The sequence below is a fragment of the Polypterus senegalus genome, chromosome 5 (genome assembly GCF_016835505.1).
Source record: "Polypterus senegalus isolate Bchr_013 chromosome 5, ASM1683550v1, whole genome shotgun sequence".
Taxonomy (NCBI): domain Eukaryota; kingdom Metazoa; phylum Chordata; class Cladistia; order Polypteriformes; family Polypteridae; genus Polypterus; species Polypterus senegalus.
This window is the reverse complement of record NC_053158.1, coordinates 101,066,338-101,089,702: the sequence shown is the minus strand read 5'-3', so window position 1 is coordinate 101,089,702 and position 23,365 is coordinate 101,066,338. Positions and strand designations below refer to the sequence as shown.

The 23,365-nt window shown below is 43.0% G+C and overlaps 1 protein-coding gene across 1 annotated transcript in view; it reads left to right on the top strand.

Annotated features, from left to right (window-relative positions):
• LOC120529399 (bucky ball-like) overlaps positions 1–22,960 on the top strand; it is a 46,039-nt gene extending 23,079 nt beyond the window's left edge. The window contains exon 5 of the mRNA XM_039753162.1: positions 22,170–22,960. Within this exon, the coding sequence (XP_039609096.1) occupies positions 22,170–22,195 (26 nt within the window). The 3' untranslated portion in view covers positions 22,196–22,960. The remainder of the gene's footprint in view (positions 1–22,169) is intronic.
• The last annotated feature ends 405 nt before the right edge of the window (positions 22,961–23,365 follow it).

The window sequence follows — 23,365 nt, the reverse complement described above, 5'->3', positions numbered from 1 at the left end:
GTTAGAAAATATACCTGGATACCTGTTTGTTCAATTCACAAACGACTCATCACAACCTAACACTGTCTCACAGCAGGAAGGACAGCCACCTCAATTAGTACTACTGTATATTATACCATTATATATTATCCCACCTCAGATGCATCTGTTGATACAAAGAATGCAAATTCTGAATACTCATGTTGAGGCCATCAGGGAGATACCAATGTCCCAGTTCAGTGAATGGGCCAATGTGCTGTAAAAATGATGATGTACTTTGGATGAGATGTAAAATAGAGGTCCCAACTCTTTGTAGTCATAAAAGATGCCTGGGCATCTTTCAAAAAGAGTAGGGTGTGCCCCGATGTCATGTCTAAATTGTCCATGACGGCCTCACCCATTCTGGTCCCCAGATCATTCCCTGTCTATAATTGGTTAGTCTCTCAGCCTGTCACCACCTAATTGCTAATGTGCACAAAAGAGCTGCTGGTGCATCATCCAGGTGGGTGTTGTACATTGGTGGTGATTGAAGTGGCTCCCCACTTTTGATGTAAACTGCTTTGAGTAGTGTGCAAAAAACACCAAATAAATGTAAATTGTGGTGGTTATTAGGTGGGAAGGGAGGTAGGTTAACTCGCTTACATATCAATGAGGTCAGGGTTTGGAAGAGTATTATGTTGTGCAACAATAATTTTGCTCCATAGTACATACAAGCACGTTGCTGCAGACCTTCATTGGCTGATAAAACCCCAACGGATACATCTAGACACGGTTACATCCAAGCAGCGCTAGACCATGTTATGTCAAACCATTAGGCCACGAAGAGGTTGTTGGTCAGGAGAGATGCAGCTTTCTATATGCAGGGAGTGGCTCGTACCTGTATTTTTGCTTAATGCAATTATCGAAAACAAGTGACTGCAATGGTATGAAGTCCTGACAAGTGACAACAGATAGCTGATATAAACTGATAAAAAAATTGCACATCATTAACCCTCTTAAAATGCAACTGCAATACTCCAAATGTCACATTCATTGCTTTTCTGGGTTAACATTTTTTCTCATCAACGCACATTATAACATTGGTATGAATTATTATATTTGTGAGCTGTCATTTATCAAAACACATATAACATAGTTGTCTGGAAATGCGCACAGCATAGACATCTTACTCAAAGCCACTGATCCTTAAAGGGATTGTAATGCCGCTGGCCATGGGATTTATCACAAAACTGTAGCAATTGGTAAAATTATTTGCCTTTAATTTTATATATTTATAAAAATATGTTTTTAGAAATATATTTATGCAGCATTCACACAAAACAAAACACACTTTAGATCCATACAAGTAAGCAACACAACAAACGCCATGGGGGGGAAAAAAAAAAACTTTTATGCCCGCTATGTTGCAATATTGTTTTCTATTGTGAAAAGTGACCAATCAGGGAGAGAGACATTGAAATGAGCAGAATCCAATCAAGCAAAGGTTGCCTAATAAGCACAAACAAATCAGAGCGTGAGTAGAGTGTGAATTTTTGAAAAACACCCATCCACGCCACAATGCTAAGGCTGAACAATAAATATACTGCTCTGGAGAACACTTTCAGAAACTAGTTTATTTCTGAGTTGAAATTGCTGGGGGAGTGTGGATGAAAGCAGAAAACAGACTGCATTTTTAAACAAACATAGTATTGCAGATGGGCTCTGAAGCACTTAATGACAATTTTTTCCACAAATCTAACCAGTTAACCATCAGTAAAATTATCAATTAAAGTGAACATCACTGTAGTCTTAGCTAAATGATGCTTCATGTGCTTTCTGCTTCTGTTTGACCTCAAGATGGATCACCCCCAGAAATAAGTTTGCCTTCTAATGAAGTATCAGCATGCCATTCACAGTAAGATGTGACACTAAAGAAAAGACTCTGGTTAGAATAGTGGTTGTGTGATGGCATTTTTACATGACTGAAAGGTCATTGTGCATTTCAAATATACTTTTCTGTGGTGGGCCAGGGTTATATGCTCTTCTTTACTTATGTATGAAGTATGAATGTTTAATATAGTGTTACGCAAAATGTTTTATATGTTCTCACTGAATGGTTGAACTGACATCTCTGCAATTATTAGGATGTCTATATTGTTATAGAAAGATTCCGGTTATGAAGAGGAATTGAATTTCAAATTTTTTTTAATTGGAAAAGGACTTGTGCCTAAATTGCACCAAGCACTAGCAGAATTCCTGGTCCATCTGCATTGATTAGATGACTGTAGGCAATCTATTAGTCTAACTAATGTGCTATCCATTGTTGTTTTGTTTTTTACAAAACTTCAGCATACCCATTAATAAAACATGATCATAAGTGTTTAAATCTGTGCTGTTTGCTTACATTCCTGTACTGCATAGCTGCTTTACTAATTTAGCTTTTATAATTACTACCATTATTTTGCTAGCAAAAAAAACTTGCCAGTTATTCCCAAGAGTTTTATGATCATTTTTTTGTGTTTTTTTTTAAAACAAAGTGCTACCTAGTCTTGATTGATAATGAACTGTTTTGGTTTGAAACAACATCTACAAAATTGTAGTCATTTGTGAATGTGAAACCTATCATGAAATTAGTGAGACTATCATTATAGTAAAAATGTTATGTTAGTCTTTCTGTCTATTCATCCATCCATCCTCTTCCGCTTATCCAAGGTCGTATCGCGGGGGCAGCAGCTTGAGCAGAGAGGCCCAGACTTTCCTCTCCCCAGCCACTTCTTCTAGCTCTTCCCTGAGAATTCCAAGATGTTCCCAGGCCAGCCAGGAGACGCAGTCCCTCCAGCATGTCCTAGGTCTTCCCTGGGGCCTCCTCCCGGTTGGACGTGCCTGGAACACCTCACCAGGGAGGCGTCCAGGAGGCATCCTGATCAGATGCCCAAGCCACCTCATCTGATTCCTCTCGATGTGGAGGAGCAGTGGCTCTACTCTGAGCCCCTCCCGGATGACTGAGCTTCTCACTATATCTTTAAGGGAAAGCCCAGAAACCCTGCGGAGGAAACTCATTTCAGCCGCTTGTATTTGCAATCTCATTCTTTCGGTTACTACCCATAGCTTATGACAATAGGTGAGGGTAGGAACGTAGATCGACTGGTAAATTGAGAGCTTTGCCTTACGGTTCAGCTTTTTCACCACGACAGACCGATGCAGAGCCCGCATCACTGCAGATGCCGCACCGATCCGCCTGTCGATCTCGCGCTCCATTCTTTCCTCACTTGTGAACAAGACCCCAAGATACTTGAACTCCTCCACTTGGGGCAGAATGTCTCTCCCAACCCTGAGAGGGCACTCCACCCTTTTCCGGCTGAGGACCATGGTCTTGGATTTGGAGGTGCCGATTCCCATCCCAGCCGCTTCTCACTTGGCTGCAAACCGATTCAGAGAGAGCTGAAGATCACTGCCTGATGAAGCAAACAGGACAACATCATCTGCAAAAAAGCAGTGACCCAATCCTAAGTCCACCAAACCGGACACCCTCCACACCCTGGCTGCTCTTAGAAATTCTGTCCATAAACGTTATGAACAGAATTGGTGACAAAGGGCAGACCTGGCGGAGTCCAACTCACACTGGAAACAGGCTCAACTTACTGCCGGCAATGCAGACTAAGCTCTGACACCGGTTGTACAGGGACCGAACAGCTCTTATCAGGGGGTCTGGTACCCCATACTCCCGTAGTACCCCCCACAGGATTCCCCGAGGGACACGGTCAAACACCTTTTCCAAGTCCACAAAACACATATAGACTGGTTGGGCAAACTCCCATGCACCCTCCAGGATTCTGTTAAGGGTGTAGAGCTGGTCCACTGTTCCACGACCAGGACGAAAACCACATTGTTCCTCCTGAATCCAAGGTTCGACTATCTGATTAACCCTCCTCTCCAGAACCCCCGAATAGACTTTTCCAGGGAGGCTAAGGAGTGTGATCCCTCTGTAGTTGGAACACACCCTCCAGTCCCCATTTTTAAAGAGGGAGACCACCCCCCCGGTCTGCCAATTCAGAGGCGCTGTCCCCGATATCCATGCGATATTGCAGAGACCAAGACAATCCTACAACATCCAGAGCCTTGAGGGTACTCCGGGCGTATCAACATCCATCCCTAGGGCCCTGCCAACAGGAGTTTTTTGACCACCTTGGTGACCTCTGCCCCAGAGATGGAGGAGCCCACCTCCGAGTCCCCAGGCTCTGCTTCCTGATTGGAAGGCATGTTAGTGGGATTGAGGAGGGCTTTGAAGTACTCTCCCCACTGACCCACAACGTCCCAAGTCGAGGTCAGCAGCGCACCATCCCTACCATATACGGTGTTGACACTGCACTGCTTCCCCTCCTGAGACGCTGGACGGTGGACCAGAATCTCCTCACAGCCGTCCGAAAGTCGTTCTCCATGGCCTCCCCAAACTCCTCCCATGCCCGGGTTTTTGCCTCAGCAACCACCGAAGCCACATTCCGCTTGGCCTGTTGGTACCTATTAGCTGCCTCCAGAGTCCAACTGGACAAAAGGGTCTTGTAGGACTCCTTCAGCTTGATGGCATCCCTAACCGCCGGTGTCCACCAACGGATTTGGGGATTGCCACCACGACAGGCACTGACCACCTTCTGGCCACAACTCCGGTCAGCTGCCTCAACAATAGAGGCACGGAGCATGGCACATTCGGACTCAATGTCCCCCACCTCCCTTGGGACATGGTCAAAGTTCTGCCGGAGGTGGGAGTTGAAGCTACTTCTGACACGGGACTCTACCAGACGTTCCCAGCAGACCCTCACAACATGTTTGGGACTACCAGGCCTGACTGGCATCCTCCCCCACCATTGAAGCCAACTTACCACCAGGTGGTGATCAGTTGACAGCTCCGCCCCTCTCTTCACCCTAGTGTCCAAGACATGTGGCCACAAGTCCAACAAAATGACCACAAACAACATTCCACTGAACAGTGTCATCTCCAGGCAGGGGAGTAGCTTCAGTGACAGACCGCTGTCACTGTCCTGCTCCACTGACAGACTGAGGAGATCGTTCCTCCCCCACACTATGTGACTCTTCAATTCCACCTGGGGGAGTAAATGCTAACATTACTTAAAGTTATTGTCTGCTTTTTTTTTATTTTTATTTTTTTTTCATTTTTTCATTTTTATTACTATTTAATTTAATATTGTTTCTTTGTATCAGTATACTGCTGCTGGATTATGTGAATTTCCCCTTGGGATTAATAAAGTATCTATCTATCTATCTATAAACTGAGGCCTAGGCTGTCCTGGTGCCAAGTACATATATGAACACCCCTATGCTTGAACATGGTGTTCGTTATGGACAGTCCATGATGAGCACAGCAGTCCAATAACAAAACACCACTCGGGTTCAGATCGGGGGGGGCAATTCCACCCAATCACGCCCTTCCAGGTATCACTGTCATTGCCCATGTGAGCATTGAAGTCTCTCAGCAGTACGAGGGAGTCCCCAGAAAGTATGCCTTCTAGCACCCCCTCCAGGGACTCCAAAAAGGGTGGGTACTCCAAACTGCTGTTCGGTGCATATGCACAAACAACAGTTAGGAAAAGGCGGAGGGAGGCAACCCTCTCGTCCACCGGGGTAAACCCCAATGTACAGACTCCAAGTTGGGGGGGGCAATAAGTATGCCCACACCCGCTCGGTGCCTCTCACTGGTGGAAACTCCAGAGTGATAGTGTCATCAGCCCCTGTCAAGGAGATTGGTTCCAAAGTCCAAGCTGTGCGTTGAGGTGAGCCCGACTGTATCTAGCCGGAACCTCGCGCACTAGCTCAGGCCTTCCCCTTCAGAGAGGTGACATTCCATGTCCCAAGAGCTAGCTTCTGTAGCCGAGTATCGGACCGCCAAGGTCCCTGCCTTCGGCCACCACCCAACTCACACTGCACCCGACCTCCTTGGCCCCTCCTACAGGTGGTAAGCCCATGGGAAGGGGGACCCACATTGCCTCTTCAGGCTGTGCCCGGCTGAGCCCCATGGGTGCAGGCCTGGCCACCAGGCACTCACCTTTGAGCCCCACCTCCGGGCCTGGCTCCAGAGGAGGGCCCCGGTGACCCGCGTCCAGGCGAGGGAAAACGGCGTCCAAATTTTTTATTCATCAAAGAAGGTCTATTGACCTTCTTTCTGTCATGGTAGCATTCTTAAAAATTATCGTCTCTGAGATCTGTCAGTACATCAGTTATGGCTTTATGGATGTTTCCATTATGATCAGTAACCTCTTTGACCACTGTCATAATTGTCATCCGCCTTCAATTTTTCCCATTCCTGTTATGTTTAGCATGTCATGAACTATAATCTCCGAAATGATTGTATCTCGATTTTCTATATACTTACTAGCCTGTGTCTGACGTCTATTTTAATTGTTTTATGTTGTTACCCATATTCAACTTTTAATGCCGTTGAAACCTTACACAAACATTTTATTACTCCTAAACTAGTGAGAGGGGTATAATTTGGGGGCTTCTCAGTGCATTGCTAACTGTCCAGTTTTTGGTTTTTTTGTTTTTTTGGCATTTCAAATGTTCTTTTCTCAGTTGTCCTCAAGGCATAAAGGTTATCAGTGCCTTCAAGTGTGAGTAGTCTTATGTCTGTCTTCATCTATTTAGATTTTTTGCGATACTGCTTATTAATTGTATAAACATCTGTAGCTTTTAATTAGTTCTTTAAAGTTTTAGCAATATTCCTTAACGGCTCCATATGTTATCCCAATCTACTGTTCCGCATCTTCTGAAAGTGTGCCTTTCATTAATTAAAGTTCATGATCTTGCATTTAAAAAGACCATGATGATGATTTAAATGATTTGCACTCGTTAAAGAGGTTTACTAAATGTATTAAATCATATAAAATCCTGACTGGTTTCCCCCAACCTTTTGCCACTTTGGTCTTCCTTAGTGTAATATTAATCAGATCTGTAAGTTATTTTACCCTTGTGTGTTATTCTCCTAATTTTATATTTTAATAACTGAAATTGGCTGTTTCTCATTCCCTTTAAACTAGCCCATTTAATATCATACAGAAATGTATTTTTTTTTACTGATAGACACGCTAGGAGGTCTGTAATACAACTTCAATGACTTGCTTCTATAATCCCTGATTAGTATTTTAGCACCAACCGTGTCTCATGAAGAAACAACTTTTAAATTCTCGCATATGTGTTTGACTATATATCTGTCATTTTGTTTTAGCTGTTTTTTGTCTTAATAGCATATGTTTGTATTATGTTTAATTTAAAAAGTTTCTTTTAAAAGAATATCCTATTTGTGTTGATTTGTACAACAGCAGCATTTAGCTTTATTTTTCCTTTTTTTTTCCCTCAGACACCTTGCTACCTCCCGAGTTGTCAAATTTAAACACCTTAAACTAACCTGTACATGTGCCATCCCAGTTTCACTGCTCTTCCAATTATTATTATTATTTTTTTAATTTTATTGCAATCCATACAAAGCAATCAAGTTTTTAGAAAAAGAAAAATTGAGTTAAGAACAGATCGATCCCTGCCCCTGAGAGAGAGAGCAAGCCAAACGGCGTAAAATTTAAGGCTTGTAAACATACCTAAATTAATAAATTCTCTGTGCTTTATGAACTTATTTTAAAATATTACTGATTAGATCCTGCCATGTTTTGAAAAAGTCTGTACGATCCTCTAACTGAGTATTTGATTTTTCCAATTTCAAATAATATAACACATCAGTTTCCCACTGACTTAAAAGAGGAGAGTTTGGGTTCTTCCAGTTTATCAGAATCCGTCTGCGTGCCAAAAGTGTAGTGAATGCGATCACAATTTGTTTGTCTTTCTCCACTTTAAGCCCCTCTGGAAGAACCCCAAACACAGCTGTTAAAGGTTAGGAAGGATTGTGAGTCCAAGGCTGTCTGAAAGGTAATTTAAAAAGTTTTTTCCAGAATAATGTTAATTTGGTGCAGGCCCAGAACATGTGACCTAGCGAGGCTGGGACTTGGTTGCAACTTTGCAGGTTGGATCATGCCCTGGAAACATTTTGGAGAGATTTAGTTGAGACAGATGTGCTCGATATATAATTTTGAGTTGTATAATTGTATGCTTTGCGCATATGGAGCTCGAGTGAATTCTCTGCATTGCTACTTTCCACTCCTTTTCTGATATATTAATTGAGAGATCTTTTTGCCAGTGTCCTCTTGGATCTTTGAAAGGAGGGATTGTAAAATGATTTTATATATTGTAGAGATGGAGTCTAAGTCCTTGAGATTGAGCAATATTTTTCCAGCATGGATGAGGGTGCAAGATGAGGAAAATCTGGAAGGTTCTGTTTAACAAAGTTCCTGATTTGAAGATAGTGAAAGAAATGTGTAGCTGGAATGTTAAATTTGGAATGTAATTGTTCATAGGATGCAAAGACGTTGTCTATATACAGATCTCTAAGCAAGTTAATTCCAAATTTTTCCAGATATTAAAACTGCATATGTTTGTGAAGGTTGAAAGAGGTGGTTCTCTTGCAGAGGTGCCACAGATAGAAGCTTCTCCGTCTTAAAATGCTTTCTACATTGGTTCCAGATTCTAAGTGAGTGGAGCACAATTGGGTTATTAGTGTATTGCCGATAACGTGTGTTTATTGGAGCACAGAGCAAGGAATACAAAGAAGTACTGCAGGATTTTACTTCTATTGGTCCAAGCCTGTGTATGTTCTTCTATTTGTGTCCAGGTTCTTATCGCCTGTATATTTGCTGCCCAGTAATAAAACTGGAAGTTAGGTAGAGCCATGCCGCCTTTTGTCTTTGTAGGGTCGCTCTTTTGATGCGTGGATGTTTTGAATTCCAAATAAATGAGGTTATTGTTGAATCTAATTGCTTAAAGAATGATTTATTAATGTATATTGGATGTTTTGAAATAAAAAGGAGCTTAGGAAGAATATTCATCTTAACAGTGTTAATTCTTCCAGCTAGTGTGAGATGAAGGGTTGACCATCTATGCAAGTCTTGTTTAATTTTTTCCATGCAGACGTGAAATTTTGTTGATAAAGAGCTTTATGTTTACTTGTGATGTTTACCCTAGGTATTTAAACTGTTCTGCAATGATAAAAGGTAGGGTGTCTAATCTAATATTATATGCTTGAGAATTCACTGGAAAGAGTACACTTTTATTCAGATTAATTCTGAGACCAGAGATCTTTTGAAATTCTGTGAGTGCTGCTAAGACTGCAGGCACAGAATTTTCTGGGTCCATATATACAGTACCATGTCATCTGCATATAATGAGATTTTCTGTTCCAGTCCTTCTCTGCTAATCCCCTTTATCTGATCAGTATTTCGACAATGTATTGCCAGTGGTTCAATGGCAATGCAAACAGCAGCGGTGACAAGGGCATCCTTGTCTAGTGCCACGTTCTAGTTTAAAGTAGTCTGAGCAAATGTTGTTGATGCAAACTGAAGCTTCTGGGTTAGTATACAGTAATTTAATCCATGCACAAATGTTCGGGCCAAACCCAAACTTCTCCAATGTAGTAAAAAGGTATTTCCATTCAATCATGTCGAATGCTTTTTCTGCATCCAATGATGATAATATTTCTGGGGTGTTTGATTTAGTTGGTGAGTATATTACATTAAACAGGCGTCAAGATTTGAAGATAAGTGTCGGCCCCTAATAAATCCAGTTTGGTCTTGTGATATTACAGGGAGCACTTTCTCCATCCTTTTAGCTATGATTTTAGAGAGTATTTTAACGTCGTTATTCAGAAGTGAGATTGGTCTGTATGATGCACATTATAATAAGTTCTTATTTTGTTTTGGAAAAACAGTCATTAGTGCTTGGCGAAAGGTTTGAGGAAGAGATTGGTTATCTCTGGCTTCTGTAAATGTTGCTAATAGGAGGGAGCTAGCTGAGCGGAGAATTTCTTGTAAAATTCTGCAGGGTAGCCATCAGGGCCTGCTGCTTTCCACCTTGGAGTGACTTTATAGCATCTAGTAATTCTGATAATGCCAGAGGTTTATCAAGTTCCTCCACACTAAAAGCGTCTATTTGTGGTATCTGTAATGTATCCAGAAATGCATTAGATTGTGTATTGTCTTCTTTAAACTCAGTAGTATATAGGGATTTATAGTAGTCTCTGAAAGTGTACATTATATTTTTGTGTTCGACGATTTTATCTCCGTTCGTGTTGGTGATTACTTCTTGCTTGTGAATTTGTTGTTTGGATTGTTAGCTTTCTCTCCATGTTCATAATAATGATGTCTGGATTTGTAGATTAGTTGTTCAGTTTCTTTAGTTGTCAAGAGGTTTAATTCTGAATGTAGAGCCTGCCTCCTCCTATGTAGAGTCTCGCTTGGTAGTCTGGCATGTTCTTCATCTATTTTAGTAATTTCGCTTTTTATCTCTGCTACTTTCTTGGCTTCGGATTTATTTCTGTGGGAAAGATATGAGATAATCTGTCCTCTTAAGAAGGCCTTAAGAGTTTCCCAGAGTATTCCTGCAGAGATCTCGGGGATGTATTTGTCTCTAGAAAGAATTTGATTTGTTTGGATATAAATTCAGTACAATTCTCGTCAGCTAATAGAAGCAGGTTGAGGCCATCTGCGGGTGAGTGTATGGGGCTTAGTAATTTCAGCTCCAAGATCATAGGTGCATGGTCCGAAATAACAATAGCATCGTATTTACAAGATTTAATCTTAGGCAAGAAGTTATTGTCTATAAAGAAGTAATCAATCCTTGAGTAGCAATGATGTACTGGTGAGTAGAAAGAATATGTTCTTGAATTTGGGTTTAAAAACCTCCAGGGATCTGATAAGTTGTGATCAGTTATAAACTTTGTAATTATCTTTGCGGTGTTAGATGCCGTTCCCCCTGTGGAGGAAGTCCTATCTAAAAGTGGATTTAGAACACAATTAAAGTCCCCAGCCATTATAACTTTATGAGTGTTCAGATTGGGAATGGATGCAAATAAATTTTGTATAAATTCCTTATCATCAACATTAGGTGCATAAACATTTATCAAAATCATTTTACAGTTAGATAAGTCTCCCATGACCATTACATATCTCCCTTCAGGATCCAATACTACATCTGATGCTACAAATGGTACTGTTCTATGTATGAGAATTCCCACACCTCTAGTTTTCTTTGTAAAACTAGAATGGAACATTTGGCCAGTCCAGTCTTTTGCAGCCGAACTGATCCTTGCTTAGTAAGTGGGTTTCCTGTAAAAATACTATTTTAGCATTTAGACCTGTTAGGTGAGAAAGTACTTTCTTTCTCTTTAATTCGTGATTCAGGCCTTTAACATTCCAGCTTACGGTTAACTGTCCCATCATGGAGACACTGATTCTGAGTTTTTGATGTCATTTTATAGTCTTAGCTGGAAGTAAGATCGCTTCGGCCTTAATTTCCTATTTCCCCTAGAGTTATTGCCATGCAGCTTATTATTACGTCCATCCATCCATCCATTCTCTTCCGCTTATCCGAGGTCGGGTCGCGGGGGCAGCAGCTTAAGCAGAGAGGCCCAGACTTCCCTCTCCCCGCCACTTCTTCCAGCTCTTCCGGAGAATCCCATGCTTCCCAGGCCAGCCGGGAGACATAGTCCCTCCAGCGTGTCCTGGGTCTTCCCGGGCCTCCTCCCGTTGGACGTGCCGAACACCTCACCAGGGAGGCGTCCAGGAGGCATCCTGATCAGATGCCCGAGCCACCTCATCTGACTCCTCTCGATGCGGAGGAGCAGCGGCTCTACTCTGAGCCCCTCCCGGATGACTGAGCTTCTCACCCTATCTTTAAGGGAAAGCCCAGACACCCTGCGGAGGAAACTCATTTCAGCCGCTTGTATTCGCGATCTTGTTCTTTCGGTCACTACCCATAGCTCATGACCATAGGTGAGGGTAGGAGCGTAGATCGACTGGTAAATTGAGAGCTTTGCCTTACGGCTCAGCTCCTTTTCACCACGACAGACCGATGCAGAGCCCGCATCACTGCGGATGCCGCACCGATCCGCCTGTCGATCTCACGCCCATTCTTCCCTCACTCGTGAACAAGACCCCGAGATACTTGAACTCCTCCACTTGGGGCAGGATCTCTCCCCAACCCTGAGAGGGCACTCCACCCTTTTCCGGCTGAGGACCATGCTCGGATTTGGAGGTGCTGATTCTCATCCCAGCCGCTTCACACTCAGCTGCTAACCGATCCAGAGAGAGCTGAAGATCACGGCCTGATGAAGCAAACAGGACAACATCATCTGCAAAAGCAGTGACCCAATCCTGAGTCCACCAAACCGGACCCTTCAACACCCTGGTTGCGCTTAGAAATTCTGTCCATAAAAGTTATGAACAGAATCGGTGACAAAGGGCAGCCCTGGCGGAGTCCAACTCTCACTGGAAACGGGCTCGACTTACTGCCGCAATGCGGACCAAGCTCTGACACCGTTGTACAGAGACCAACAGCTCTTATCAGGGGTCCGTACCCCATACTCCCGAGCACCCCCACAGGATTCCCGAGGGACACGGTCGAATGCCTTTCCAAGTCCACAAAACACATGTAGACCGGTCGGGCAAACTCCCATGCACCCTCCAGGACTCTGCTAAGGGTGAAGAGCTGGTCCACTGTTCCGCGACCAGGACTAAAACCACACTGTTCCTCCTGAATCCGAGGTTCACTATCCGACGGACCCTCCTCTCCAGAACCCCGAATAGACTTTTCCAGGGAGGCTGAGGAGTGTGATCCCTCTATAGTTGGAACACACCCTCCGTCCCCTTTTAAAGAGGGGACCACCACCCCGGTCTGCCAATCCAGAGGCACTGTCCCGATGTCCATGCGATGTTGCAGAGACGTGTCAACCAAGACAGTCCTACAACATCCAGAGCCTTAAGGAACTCCGGGCGATCTCATCCACCCCGGGCCCTGCCACCAAGGAGTTTTTGACCACCTCGGTGACTTCAGTCCCAGAGATGGGAGAGCCCACCTCAGAGTCCCCAGGCTCTGCTTCCTCATTGGAAGGCATGTTAGTGGGATTGAGGAGGTCTTCAAGTACTCCTCCCACCGACCCACAACGCCCGAAGTCGAGGTCAGCAGCGCACCATCTCCACCATATACGGTGTTGACACTGCACTGCTTCCCCCTCCTGAGACGCCGGATGGTGGGCCAGAATCTCCTCGGCCGTCCAAAGTCGCTCTCCATGGCCTCTCAAACTCCTCCCATGCCCGAGTTTTGCCTCAGCAACAACCGCAGCCGCGTTCTGCTTGGCCTTCCGGTACCTATCAGCTGTCTCCAGAGACCCACAGGACAAAAAAGTCCTATAGGACTCCTTCTTCAGCTTGACGGCATCCTCACCGCGGTGTCCACCAACGGGTTCGGGATTGCCGCCACGACAGGCACCACCACCTTGCGCCACAGCTCCGTCAGCCGCCTCAACAATAGAGGCACGGAACATGGCCCATTCGACTCAATGTCCCCACCTCCCTCGGGGCGGGTTGAAGTTCTGCCGGAGGTGGGAGTTGAAGCTACTTCTGACAGGGGACTCTGCCAGCCGCTCCCAGCAGACCCTCACAACACGCTTGGGCCTACCAGGTCTGACCGCATCTTCCCCACCATCGGCCAACTCACCACCAGGTGGTGATCAGTTGACAGCTCCCCCCTCTCTTCACCCGAGTGTCCAAGACATATGGCCGCAAGTCCGACACACGACCACAAAGTCGATCATCGACCTGAGGCCTAGGGTGTCCTGGTGCCAAGTACACATATGAACACCCTTATGCTTGAACATGGTGTTCGTTATGGACAATCCATGACGAGCACAGAAGTCCAATAACAAAACACCGCCGGTTCAGATCGGGGCCATTCCTCCCAATCACGCCCTTCCAGGTCTCACTGTCATTGCCCACGTGAGCATTGAAGTCTCCCAGCAAAACGAGGGAATCCCCAGAAGGTATGCCCTCTAGCAACCCTCCAGAGACTCCAAAAGGGTGGATACTCCAAACTGCTGTTCGGCATACGCACAAACAACAGTCAGGACCCTTCCCCACCCGGCGGAGGGAGGCCACCCTCGCCCACCGGGTAAACCCCAATGCACAGGCTCCAGTCGGGGCAATAAGTATGCCCACACCTGCTCGGCGCCTCTCACCGGGGGCAACTCCAGAGTGGTAGAGAGTCCAGCCCCTCTCAAGAGATTGGTTCCAGAGTCCAAGCTGTGCGTGAGGTGAGTCCGACTATATCTAGCCGAACCTCTCGACCTCGCGCACTAGCTCAGGCTCCTTCCCCTTCGGAGAGGTGACATTCCACGCCCCAAGAGCCAGTTTCTGTAGCCGAGGATCAGACCGCCAAGGTCCCCGCCTTCGGCCACCACCCAACTCACACTGCACCCAACCTCCTTGGCCCCTCCCATAGGTGGTGAGCCCATGGGGAGGAGGACCCACGTTACCTGTTCGGGCTGTGCCCGGCCGAGCCCCATGGGTGCAGGCCCGCCACCAGGCGCCGCCATCGAGCCCCACCTCCAGGCCTGGCTCCAGAGGGGGCCCGTGACCCGCGTCCGGCAAGGGAAAACGCGTCCAAAGGTTTACTCATCATTGGAGGTTTGTTGAACCGCTCTTTGTCTCATCCCTCACCTAGGACCAGTTTGCCTTGGTGGTTCTACCAGGCATAAAGCCCCGGACAACATAGCTCCTAGGATCATTGGGACACGCAAACCCCTCCACCACGATAAGGTGACGGTTCAAGGAGGAGTTATTATTACGTTGGTAGTTATAATTATAAAGATTAATAGGATAGATTAGGTATAGATCAAGCCTGCTCTCTTTAACCCCCCACCCTCCCTTTTTGCCTCACCAAGTGAGGCTAAAACCCACTTCACACAGTCCCAGTCCTCTGACATACCCAGAGACAGAGCACGTCCAAAGCAAAACAAGCCCCAATGCAGCGGCGCTTTAGGGTTAAAAGATAGAGATATCTATTACCAATATAGCCTTTAACAAAGAAAAGAAAAAAAAAAAAGAATTTTACACTTAAAATATATATATAGTCTTCAGCAATTTTAGTGCATTAAGATGATACACCCAGATAATAAACCCGGGTGATGGTGTTTAAAATGTGTCCAGAATAAGCATAACAAGTCTTAATGCAGCAATAACAATGACAATAAACCAAGGGTATGATATTGAACAGTCTCATTTAGGGTAGAGATGAAATAATTAGAGAAAAAAGAAAAAGTAATTAAGCACAATAAAACATAAACAGATAGCGCCCTAGTAATACTAAGTAATAATAAGAATATATGCTGATAAAAACCTGTATTTTAAAACGAATAGATCAGACAGTAGATTATTAACCTTGCTTTATCATTAACCGCCATGACTCACTATTATGTTTCAGAATAGTCCTGGGATCAGCTTTCTTAGTTCATTTTCTGCTTCTTCCTTGCTAGCAAAGACATCGAATTTACCCTGCCATTCCACTTTAAGTTTTGCTGGATACAAGAGGCTGTATTTGATGCTGGCTTGCCGTAACCGCTGTTTAATTTTGTAGAAGGCTGCGCGTTTAGTAGCTGTTGCTGGAGAGAAGTCAGGGAAGATACGAATGTGGTTATTTTCATATATAATATCTTCCTTGTTTCTGAGGAGTGCCATCACCTCTAGCTTAAATGATAATCGTTCAAAACGAACTATAAAAGATCTGGGTCTAACGGTGTTTGATCCACGTATGCAGTAAGCCGCTGCTATCTCAGATTCTGCTTTAAAGTCGTCCCTGATTATTTTAGAAAAAAGTTCAGCTTCGAATTTCACAGGGTTTGAACTTTCTCGATTCTCAGGCAGACCTTCAATTCTGACATTATACCTTCTACTTCCATCTTCCAAAGCAGCCAGTCTGTCTCCGAAGTTTTTTGTATTCGGAGCTGACATTTTCTGCTTTTTCTTCAGCACTGGTAGCTAGATTTTCGGCTAATTCAATCCTAGTCGTGAATGTCTCCTTGAGATCCTCCAATTGATCAGTAAGCGTTTCAATTTTACCCAGCACCAGTCACATCTCCACTTGCATTTCTTGTCGCAGTCTTTCCATTGCCTGTTGCAGCATCAGCCGTTTCGTTTGCTTGTTGCCATTCCTGCAGCTCTTTGCTTGTTGCCATTCCTGTTTCAATTCCTGTTTCAGTCTCTCGTGTGCCTTTGCCCTTGCTTTCTCATTTGCATTCTCGGTTTTCTTTATATCTTGTATGAGCTCAGCGAGCATCACCTCCAGTTTAGACATTTCAATTGTGCTTTCTTGTACCGTAGGTGAAGCGTCAGGCTCTAATGTAGCCGGTGTCCCCACTGTTCCCGGCTCGCGTGGAGTAATTGAGATCGCGGACTGTAAGGCCTTTTCCAGTTTCAGGTGTTCTTCTCCGATCAGCGAGCTATCAAGATCTGCACTCACGATCGTACATTCGCTCCCCTTTTCACTCTCAGCCGGTGACAATGTAGCGGACCTTGGTCCCGAAGAGTCTGTACTTTCGCCCAGCTGATCCAGGTCTCTCTCTGAAAGGCTGTATCTTGAGCTAGGGCTTGCTGATCTTAGCTTGGGTGCAACTTTAGTTTTCGATTCTTTCGGACCCCCTTTCTTGCTGGCCATGTTTATATATGCTTACATATATACTATAGCAGTCTCCTTGGGTTGAACAGATACAGGATATCTCAGGATAATAAGCAAATAATATAAAAAATAACACCGCTGCTAGCGGAGCTCAACTTCAGACGTCCATCTCTCGCATCGGACGAGACCAACCCACTGCTCTTCCAATTCTAACATAGGGCGTTGCATGAGAAAGCAGCTCTGTCTCAGAGTCGGGTCATTGAGAGGAGTGGCTACATTTTTTGCACAACTCCCTGTACAACCAAGTGCTTCAGTCTTATTAGTTCTAGATGGTGCCTACAAGCCACTTACTGTAAATTTGTGAAGAACAATAGTTACGTCTTGTCTTTAAACTTCTAATTTATTTGTTTGGTTTATTACACAAGCATTACCTGTGACAAGATCACCTTGTCTGTTCTAAGTTGATGTTTAAATGTTGTTTATAGAACAATCTTGTTACACTTTTATTTCAGTGTTAGCAATGACAATAGAAACCACTCAAGCACTGGTTGGATGTGTTCCTGTCCCCCATTATGCCTGTGCTTTGACAAAGACTTGTTCTTCACGGATGACTTTAGAGCACCCTGGTTGAATTCCTCAGCACATCTTACCAAACTATATTAAAGTTCCCATCTCCTCCTTATGCGGCAGGAGGAAACTGAACATTACCAACTTTGGGACTGTCGCTGTTGAATCATGAGGTCCTGAGTTATCCTGGAAATTTTTTGTAAATGCACACACTGCTTGCTATCGATTTATAGGGGGAAAAAATAACTTCTTACTAAGCAATATAAAGTGAGAATATATTGAGTGCTCTAGCAGAGACTCTCATCTTTGTGGTATATTTACTTTTCGGAAGGTCCTGGTTTCGTGTTTGTCCACTGTGCAGTTACCCAAACTGTTATAAATGCACAGTTTCTTTGTAAATGAATGAAGCCAATTTTAAAAAAAGAGATACATATAAGCGCTGAAGTGTATCTCTATTTTTTTCTTTTCTGTGGCCCTAATATGCTTCCGTAAATGTGTGTGTGTGTGTGTATATATATATATATTTATATATATATATATATATATATAAATACATTCTTTTCGTGATTTGAAACGGAAATTACGTATGATCACGCAAAACAGAAATTACGTGTGACCACAGAACATATAATACAGGAACTAATCACTTTGTTTGTGAACGCCATTTTTATATCGTCTTTACGAATTATTTGTGTGAGAGGTTTTTTTACTGATATTGAAAAGAAATAAATACAAACACAACAATCTATCCCATATAATTGCACCCCTTGTCGCCCTCTCCCAGCCCTCCTATCTGGACTCCAGCGCTGAGCTGTCTGCCACCAGGCATGTTCTGACAGAAAGGTTTTATTCGTCCATGTCACTGTCGTGGAAACTGCCACATTGTAACTTTTTTTTAATTGTCAGTACTTGATAGTAGAAGAGATGAGGAAAACAGTTTTGCATCTTTCTACTTTTTAACTGCGCTGATCTGTAAACAATGTGAAGACAAGATCGCCTTCAGCGGTTTCAGGCAGCGTCCTCTCTTCTCACACTGTTTGTGACACTTCAAGTGCCCCGTCAGCTCCTGGGAGAGTGAAAATCTTTGCGAATGAGAGTAATTGGCGCCATTGAAGCAAGACTTTCTTTGTAAATTGCGCTGCACGAATACTTACTGTCCCTTAAAGTGAGTTCGGGTCACTAAAACCCCGCAACATTCAAGGTTGCTTTTGTGATGAATTCTTTTAACATCATGTAGGATTTACATCTAAGAAGATGTACCGACCTCTTCATTTAAAGTATTGAACTTGGGAATTGTTTGGACCTTCTGCCCGTTAAGCACGGAATGGCAGCGTCCACATTTCTCAGAATAATTTTTCTCTTAAATCACAGGCACATAGTGCAACGTTGTCAGGCAGAAGTTTGGAGGATCACATACAAAGTGTTATTTCTATACCACACCGGCCGTGTAGCGCCTTTCACAAGGGATCTCCTACCGAGAGATGATCCAAATACATTTAAGCTGCTGTTAGTACTACTTACCTGTTGTGTTATAGCGCCTTTAAAATGTACTTTACCCTATAGTACTCCAGTAGAGCTAAATGTACTTCTTAAATGTTAATGTTTTACTGTTTAATAATTTATATACTACATTTTATTTTTTCCCCCTTGCTCTCAGTGAGCGAAGCCACAGGGTAATCAGCCAGTCTATATATACAGTGGGATGCAAAAGTTTGGGCAACCTTGTTAATAGTCATTATTTTCCTGTATAAATCGTTGGTTGTTACGATTATTTATTATTTATTTATTAGTTATTTGGGCATAACAAGGGGCGTTATGCATGGAGGAAAAAGAACACAGCATTCCAAGAAAAACACCTGCTACCTACAGTAAAATATGGTGGTGCTTCCATCATGCTGTGGGGCTGTGTGGCCAGTGCAGGGACTGGGAATCTTGTCAAAGTTGAGGGACGCATGGATTCCACTACCAATGTCCAGGAATCAGTTACAAAGCTGAAGCTGCGCCGGGGCTGGATCTTTCAACAAGACAACGACCCGAAACACTGCTCAAAATACACTAAGGCATTCATGCAGAGGAACAAGTACAACGTTCTGGAATGGCCGTCTCAGTCCCCAGACCTGAATATAATTAAAAATCTGTGGTGTGAGTTGAAGAGAGCTGTCCATGCTCGGAAGCCATCAAACCTGAATGAACTAGAGATGTTTTGTAAAGAGGAATGGTCCAAAATACCTTCAACCACAATCCAGACTCTCATTGGAACCTACAGGAAGCGTTTAGAGGCTGTAATTTCTGCAAAAGGCGGATCTACTAAATATTGATTTCATTTCTTTTTTGTGGTGCCCAAATTTATGCACCTGCCTGATTTTGTTTGAACAATTATTGCACACTTTCTGTAAATCCAATAAACTTCATTTCACTTCTCAAATATCACTGTGTGTGTCTCCTACATGATATATTTAACTGACATTTTTATCGTAACAACCAACGATTTATACAGGAAAATAATGACTATTAACAAGATTGCCCAAACTTTTGCATCCCACTGTGTATGTGTGTGTGTATATATATATATATATATATATATATATATATATATATATATATATATATATATATACACACACACATACATACACAGTGCATCCGGAAAGTATTCACAGCGCATCATTTTTATCACATTTTATGTTACAGCCTTATTCCAAAATGGATTAAATTCATTTTTTTCCTCAGAATTCTACACACAACACCCTATAATGACAACGTAAGAAAAGTTTACTTGAGGTTTTTGCAAATTTATTAAAAATAAACTGAGAAATCACATGTACATAAGTATTCACAGCCTTTGCTCAATACTTTGTCGATGCACCTTTGGTAGCAATTACAGCCTCAAGTCTTTTTGAATATGATGCCACAAGCTTGGCACACCTATCCTTGGTCAGTTTCGCCCATTCCTCTTTGCAGCACCTCTCAAGCTCCATCAGGTTGGATGGGAAGCGTCGGTGCACAACCATTTTAAGATCTCTCCAGAGATGTTCAATTGGATTCAAGTCTGGGCTCTGGCTGGGCCACTCAAGGATATTCACAGAGTTGTCCTGAAGCCACTCCTTTGATATCTTGGTTGTGTGTTTAGGGTCGTTGTCCTACTGAAAGATGAACCGTCACCCCAGTCTGAGGTCAAGAGCGCTCTGGAGCAGGTTTTCATCCAGTATGTCTCTGTACATTGCTGCAGTCATTTTTCCCTTTATCCTGACTTGTCTCCCAGTTCCTGCTGCTGAAAAACATCCCCACAGCATGATGCTGCCACCACCATGCTTCACTGTAGGGATGGTATTGGCCTGTTGATCCAAACGTGACGCCTGGCATTCGCACAAAAGAGTTCAATCTTTGTCTCATCAGACCAGAGAATTTTGTTTCTCATGTTCTGAGAGTCCTTCTGGTGCCTTTTGGCAAACTCCAGTCAGGCTGCCATGTAGCCTTTGACTAAGGAGTGGCTTCCATCTGGCCACTCTACCATACAGGCCTGATTGGTGGATTGCTGCAGAGATGGTTGTCCTTCTGGAAGGTTCTCCTCTCTCAACAGAGGACCTCTGGAGCTCTGACAGAGTGACCATCGGGTTCTTGGTCACCTCCGTGACTAAGGTCCTTCTGCCCCGATCTCTCAGTTTAGATGGCCGGTCAGCTCTAGGAAGAGTCCTGGTGGTTTCGAACTTCTTCCACTTACAGATGATGGAGGCCACTGTGCTCATTGGGACCTTCAAAGCAGCAGAAATGTGCTCTGACATTAACTGTCAACTGTGGGACCTTATATAGACGGGTGTGTGCCTTTCCAAATCATGTCCAATCAACTGAATTTACCACAGGTAGACTCCAATGAAGCTGCAGAAACATCTCAAGGATGATCAGGGGAAACAGGATGCACCTGAGCTCAATTTTGAGCTTCATGGCAAAGGCTGTGAATACTTATGTACATGTGATTTCTTAAATTTTTTATTTTTAATAAATTTGCAAAAAACTCAAGTAAACTTTTTTCACATTGTCATTATGGGGTGTTGTGTGTAGAATTGTGAGGGAAAAAAATGAATTTAATTCATTTTGGAATAAGGCTGTAACATAATAAAATGTGGAAAAAGTGATAGTGATGTGCTGTGAATACTTTCCGGATGCACTGTGTGTGTGTGTGTGTGTATATATATATATATATATATATATACACACTAGTTATGTGCTACCAACCACGCTAGCATGTTAAAGTTGTCTGTGAAGGGCTCCCTGTTTAAACGCGGCTGCCAGTCGTAAACTGGGCCCTTTGTCGCACAGCATTATGATTTTTTATAAGGGAAACAAAATTACAAAAGAAAACCCTTGGATATTGATTCGATAGGAACGGCCTACTCGGAATCACTGTCCGAATAGTAATTATGTGGTGGTGTAGGAGCATTTCTGCTTCTGTCCGTTCACAGTCCGTCTTGTTTTCATGACGCTATTGTTTCCTCGCACAATCTCTTCTCAACCTTTCTCCAATCTCGCAGGTTGCTTTTTTTCATTCATATGCTACGTTGGCACGTACCTTTTATCTTTGGCAATCTCATTCTCTAACCAGGCCTCAGGAGCTAACCAACGTGATACTGTCCACCACCCCTTTCGTTATTCCGGCACATTGTTGACATCCGTGAGTAACAACAATGTACTAAACTGGAAGGTGGTCTACGCATGCATGGAATTCGTGGACAAACAAAGATCAAGATCTAAATGAAGATCTCTTTAGTTAATTTAAAGCACAACAATTTGTTTAGTTTGAATGTCTGTGTTTTGAGGTGTGACTGGCGTACTACAGTCTTCAGTAGTATAAGCCTGGAGGAGATTCTTAATGCTATGCCTATGTTTTAGCTGTCTCTCTACTGCCATCTAGTGCTGCTTCTTCTAATTCATTCGCGGACAAACAAAGATCAAGATCTAAATGAAGATTATATATAGAGATTTTGCCAGTTGATACCATGTAAAGAAGGGTGTTCTTTATAAACTGTGTTTGATGGTATGTGTTTGCTAATTTACATTAAAATATTACAGCGGTATTTCTTTTCTTTTAGGTAAGAGAAGAGGGACAAGATATTGAAGGACATTCACTGCTGCAAAAAACACCAGATTTACTTCACCCATCACAAAATAAACACCATTTTGAGAAAATTGTCTGGGATATAAGCACAGTCAATCTTATAGAATAGAATATTCAAATTTGTGTGTAATTTATGTAAATGACAGAGCCATGGCATGAATTTATGACTTTAGACAAAATTGGCTTATTGCCTTTAAAGCTTATCAGACTGTGTGCAGTTTCTGACCGTCTGTTACCTAGGGTCAGTCTCCTTGTATATATCCTGTGTGATTTTGCAGAGGAGATGGTAACAATTGTGTTTTATGTCTTGTAAGCATATTTAAATGACACAACTCGTTGTATGTAGCATCAGTCTAAATTCTGAGTCTGCTTTGTCACACTTGGAGCACTACGTGTCGTGTACTACACTTCAGTTGAAGAATAAATTTGTTTTGCAAAAAGAAAAAAAAGAGAAATTTGTACTTGAATGAATTAAATGTGATTGTGTTTTAGTATTTTTAATAGGACAGATTTGAAATCTTGCACAGATTTTTCCACATGTGAAGTTGTTTGTATAAATGCCAGCCATCACCATAACCAAATATTTCAATGCTTTTCTAAGGCACTGTGTGAAGTGGTGAACTGATAAATGAAGTTAATGTTCTCTATTCCGGTTTTGTGTAAGGATCTGAACTTTTAAAGGCAAATGACTTTCAGCTTGTTTTCTATATGATGATTCCTCCTGATTGTCAGACTGGATTTAATTCTTAAAAATGAACAATTTTTAGCACTTTGGAAATACTTTATTTTTGTGTGAAGCATTTCATGCAGTTGTTAAATAAATGTATAAAATGAATGATGATTCAAGTGTTTTTCCCCATCTGCAGCTTTTTTTTTCTCGTCAGACTTTAGGTGTCATTTGCTGACCAGTAACTAGTTATGGAGAAAAAAAGAATTAAATAACAGTTTAGTGTAACACAGAGTTTGATTTGCACACCTCTTTGAATTCCTGCCTGGGGTACCATTGATGTGTTCAAGCATCCTGTCTTGGGGTGCCAGGCTCTGGCTTCTGCCCATGCTCTAAAGAAATGTTTTTAGGTTGATTGAAAACTGATGTAGACGTGGGGGTGTGTATGAACATCATGGCGATCGCTAATGGCAATGTGTGGGAATGTGGAAATGCTGAAAGTG